Source organism: Pyrus communis, chromosome 15, assembly GCF_041283825.1.
Source record: "Pyrus communis isolate YQ-2024b chromosome 15, ASM4128382v1, whole genome shotgun sequence".
Classification (NCBI taxonomy): Eukaryota; Viridiplantae; Streptophyta; class Magnoliopsida; order Rosales; family Rosaceae; genus Pyrus; species Pyrus communis.
Genome location: NC_142579.1, coordinates 16,056,548 through 16,061,314, shown reverse-complemented (window position 1 = coordinate 16,061,314; position 4,767 = coordinate 16,056,548). Strand labels below are relative to the sequence as shown.

Below are 4,767 nucleotides of genomic sequence, written 5' to 3'. Positions count from 1 at the left end.
TTGCTTGAATTTCAAGTATTTGCTTACTAACTTGACCGTTAGAGAGCCTTTGGCAGGCACGCAACTAGTCCTAAGGTTGCTCATGGTAGTTTCTTGTTTTATAGGTAGTTGAGTTTGTGCATCTCTACTGCTCGCGGCTGTGCACGAATTGGTTCCAACAAGCACCAAAAATAATTTGAAATCAGGTTTCATTTTCTCATTAATCCTACTCCTCTTTCTCTGCCCTCCAAACAATACAGTCAGAATCAAAATCATTTGGGCCAAGGATTGCAAGGGAAAGGGTAGGTTGATGATTCGACGGAAAGGGGTTGGGTTACAGATAGACAGGAAAGGGAGGAGTCGACGTATTATAGAGGACGGGTGGCTCGACGAAGCTGGCGACTTAGATCTGGAAGAAGACTGACTGGCGGGAGTTGATGGTTGACTTTGCTATTGCTGATGAGACAAGTGACCCGCGAGATGTTACTATTTTTAAAACACTTTTTAATTTTTTTTGGTTTTTATATAATTCACATGGCACAATATTATTATAACACTGGGTTCTATCTGTGTGCCAAGTGAGCACACTGATAAATTTTTTGATGAGATTCTAACGGAAGAACGAGATTGATTTACGGCATCTAATTTTTAGGATGATTTTAATGACTAAAGTAAAGAGTTTGATCAATTTATGATGAAACATTTTATTATTTTATTATTTTATTATTTTATTTCTACTTCCGTTCTTCCATGGCCACTTCTCTAGTGTTGCTTACTTTTCAAGCTTCTGAAATCAAGTCAGATGCATATTCCTTATTTTTGTTGGGCACCTTATGATCCTATGGAAGTCAATCATGCATGTTCTTGTAGGCACCAAGTCTGTCTCTACTCACTACGAGCCACCAGCAGAGATTTGGTTTTTGATTCTAAAGTAACTAAAGATATTGCAACCAATTTGCAACTTAATTGAAAACAAACCAACCAACAATGTCCAACCTGTCAAATTACAATCAAACACTATACAGAGATGAGAGATGTTTCTTTTACGTTGAGGCAACCACGACTGGCACTAAGGCCAATAGCAAGTCAACTAACAAGCACTTTTTTCAAGTCCTCTTACTGCTGATTAATTGACATTGTCAATCAATTAATTTTATCAAATATTAAAAAAAAAAAAAAATATTGAAAGAGCTCAGCTGGCGGGTAACGTTGGTTTTGGTTGGCAAAGTTCACATGGCTCTCACTTTGTATCATTCAATTCAACACATCACATGAAAAATAAATAAATAAATAAATTAAAAAAAAGAAAAAAAAAAAAAAGAAATTTTAGAAAAGAAAAGTGTAGCCCAAGAAAAAGTTGAGCACCTAGCTAGTGAATTAAGAAGAATCAGGAACCACCTTGAAAATGGCCTCCCCTTTTCTTTATCAAACGTGATCATAGTTTCTTTTTCCAAACTTTTCCCAACATTTTGCATCCTATTGGATTTAAAGGAAGCAAACACTTTAACTTTGATCATTAAAGCTTGGAGCTCGATCAGCAAAAAACTTTTCTTTATTTGTCTTCAACAATAATACAGCCAGCCATGGATACTTCTATGAAAAGAAGAACGCTGCTTAAGGTCATCGTCCTTGGAGATAGTGGGTATGTGATGCCATAACTATTTTTCTTTCTGCTGTTAGTTTTTTATACAAGGATATTGGAAGAGGGTAATTGAACTTGAGCCCTCATGTGTAAGGACGAATGTCCTTCAACCAACTTAGTTACAAGTCCCTTACACTAATTCTTCTTTTCCCCTGTAATGGGCTTTGTTCACTGATATGAACTATTTTCTTCTTTGGCGCTCCCTACCCCCCTCCCCAAACAAATCCCAAAAAAACGAAAAGAAAAAGTACAGATCTATTCTTTTGAGCATTTTCTTTACTGATATGAACTATGTTCTTCTTGTTTGTGTGCCATTTCAGGGTGGGAAAGACGTCTTTGATGAATCAGTATCCTTTCGATATATGCAACCGGAACCGTAATTATATATGAACACACACACAGACAGAGAATTGATCAGTTGTCATTAATTCTGTATTTTATGATGTTGGTGTTTCATTTCTCTTCGCTTGTATGTCCAAGCATTAAACTGGAACTTATAGTTAGTAATTGATTCCACATAACAAGGTTTTATGCAAACTTGTGATGGCTACATTTGAATATACTGCAATGTGTGGATCCTTTATGTTTTGTCCAGATATGTTTATAAGAAGTTCAATCGACAATATAAAGCTACAATTGGTGCAGATTTTGTCACCAAGGAACTTCAGATTGATGACAAATTGGTGACTTTGCAAGTGAGTAATTAGAACATTAATAGTATCTTATATATTATTCACATACAGCTAACTAAACAAGGCTTAATTATGCTCTTTTTTAATATGTTTACTGCGTTCGTATTTGACAGATTTGGGACACAGCAGGGCAAGAAAGATTTCATAGTCTTGGAGCTGCGTTTTATCGAGGATCAGATTGCTGCGTTCTTGTGTATGATGTGAATGTTAATAAATCATTTGAAGCACTTCAGAACTGGCATGAAGAGTTTCTCAAACAGGTTTCCAAAAACGCTTCTTCATTTTTCCAATTTGTCAGTTCATGGTACTTAATATTTATTTCCGAATATTTTCATTTTCATTTTCATTAATGGTTATCAGGCAGATCCAACTGACCCGGCAGCATTTCCCTTCATACTACTGGGAAACAAAATTGACATAGATGGTGGAAACAGCCGTGAGGTATATATACATGGATAAATGATGCATCCTGAAAATTTTCAAAGCTTTTATTCTTGGAATTAATACAACATATTAATTTTGCAGGTTTCTGAGAAGAAAGCTAGGGAATGGTGTGCTGCAAAGGGAAACATACCTTACTTTGAGACCTCGGCGAAAGAGGATTACAATGTTGATGAAGCATTTCTATGTGTTGCAAAAACAGGACTAACCAATGAACATGAACAAGACATGTAAGTACACAACTTGACATGATTACCATTCTTTCTATACACAAAAAAATGTACAGGGTTCATTCTGGTTCCTTCCACATCTTTTATTGTTGCCTATCTTAATTATGGTATGCTTGGCTGTTCTTTCAGCTAAAAGTATTTCAAGAACGGCTAAAAGCGTTTTTAGAATGGCTAAAAGTGCTTTCACATAACCAAAAACACCCGTGATAACATTTGGAAGCAAATGTTCAAATGCTTCTAAGTTCCGGGCTCGGAAAAAAGATAATGCTTCCAAGTTAAAAGATTTGTAGTGTGCATACGGAGAAGGACCTAGTAGCAAGGTGTTCAACACACTTCTGAGTGTTCATCTAGGAAAACCACTGTTCTAAAAATCCCTGCCTAGCCGCTAGACGGCTAGCCACCGTCCCGATTAATGCCTAGGCGTTTGAAAATTAAGAAAGAGCACCTAGACCAGTTGAGGCGCCCGCCTAGCCTGCCTAGCCCACCCAGACCTGCCTAGGCACCTGCTTAGGTTACAACTTACTTAGACAAAAAAAATAGATAACTTTCATTTTGCATTTCATTTTTTTAATAAATTGTAAGAGACTTGTTGAATACTTAAATGAGCACACACTATATGCATGTTCCCCATGTTTTCATTGTGTTCCAATACTTTATAATACATATGTCAGTCTATTTTGTAGTTTATGATGAAATTATATATATTTAAAGTATAAACAGATACTTATTTACACGAAATATAATGGATTTACTTAAATCTGCCTAATCCGCCTAGGCGCCTCACCTAGACCCCGCCTAGCCACCTAGACGCTAGGCCTTAGCTCGCCACCCAACTAGCGCCTAACGTCTTTTAGAATCTTGAGGAAAACTTGAATTTCATCGTGCTTATTAAAACAGTTCTAGCGAAAAGTTTTTATGAGCATAAATGTTTCGTACAAAATCACTCTCAAACAAACCCATCGTCACCTTTTCATTTCTATCTCGAAGGTACAACATAACCAAGCTAATATGCTAGTTTTCAATGCTGCAGTTACTTCCAAGGTATTTCAGAAACTGTTTCAGAAGCAGATCAAAGAGGAGGCTGTGCATGCTAAGGATGGGCCACCTCTTCTGAATATGTAAATTTTTTCTATAATTTTTTCATTCTTTTGAGGGTGGAAGAAAATATGTCACACCTTCATGTGTTATAGCGTGCCATCGAGTATTCCTAAATGTACCATTGTGAGTCTATATTTTAGCTCTAATTTTCACAACTGCGTATGAAATGAACTATGTACCATTGTTTCTGTTCGAATTAAAATAACCAAGACAGAAATATCTTATTATGAGTATGGTTTTCCCTTCTCATGAAGCTTTTACTTTTAGGTTCCGAGTCTTTTCTCTTTCTTTTCAATATAACGGTGTTAAGAGTGGGGAATTTGGATTAAGCCACATAGTGAAACAACCATAATAGGATATCAAAATGTATTATTCACGGGACTTTAATCCAAAACCTCTCACTTACAAGTGAAGAGGAATACCACTAGATTATAATGTTAGTGGCTAAACTTTAACTATAACTATAAGACACCTAGATAAATACTTTATTTTATACAACTATGTTGACATTAAGGGTTGAGAATAAATTGGTATAGAACTTGTCACGCCCAATCGTGACATACGTCTAGGATCGACACGTGGTGCTTTACTGTAGGGGATGTGAGGAAATACAAACAAGAAATACCGAACTGAAATTATAATAAAATAAGCTGGTGGGTTCTGGTCATAATCAAAACACCGAGAA

At 36.2% G+C, this 4,767-nt stretch overlaps 1 protein-coding gene across 1 annotated transcript; it reads left to right on the top strand.

Annotated features, from left to right (window-relative positions):
• Positions 1 to 1,391: 1,391 nt before the first annotated feature.
• On the top strand, positions 1,392 to 4,312 carry LOC137719602 (ras-related protein Rab7-like). The gene is made up of 7 exons (XM_068458639.2): positions 1,392 to 1,621; positions 1,942 to 1,968; positions 2,217 to 2,316; positions 2,427 to 2,573; positions 2,674 to 2,754; positions 2,839 to 2,984; positions 4,015 to 4,312. Exons 1-7 carry the CDS (start codon positions 1,563 to 1,565, stop codon positions 4,076 to 4,078), a joined length of 624 nt encoding a protein of 207 aa, XP_068314740.1. The 5' UTR covers positions 1,392 to 1,562; the 3' UTR covers positions 4,079 to 4,312.
• Positions 4,313 to 4,767: the final 455 nt, after the last annotated feature.

Coding starts and splice junctions, on each gene's coding strand:
- LOC137719602 (XM_068458639.2), top strand. CDS start 1,563: ATGGATACTTCTATGAAAAGAAGAACGCTGCTTAAGGTCATCGTCCTT. Junction 1,622..1,941: donor ATCGTCCTTGGAGATAGTGG/GTATGTGATGCC, acceptor GTGCCATTTCAG/GGTGGGAAAGACGTCTTTGA. Junction 1,969..2,216: donor AAGACGTCTTTGATGAATCA/GTATCCTTTCGA, acceptor TGTTTTGTCCAG/ATATGTTTATAAGAAGTTCA.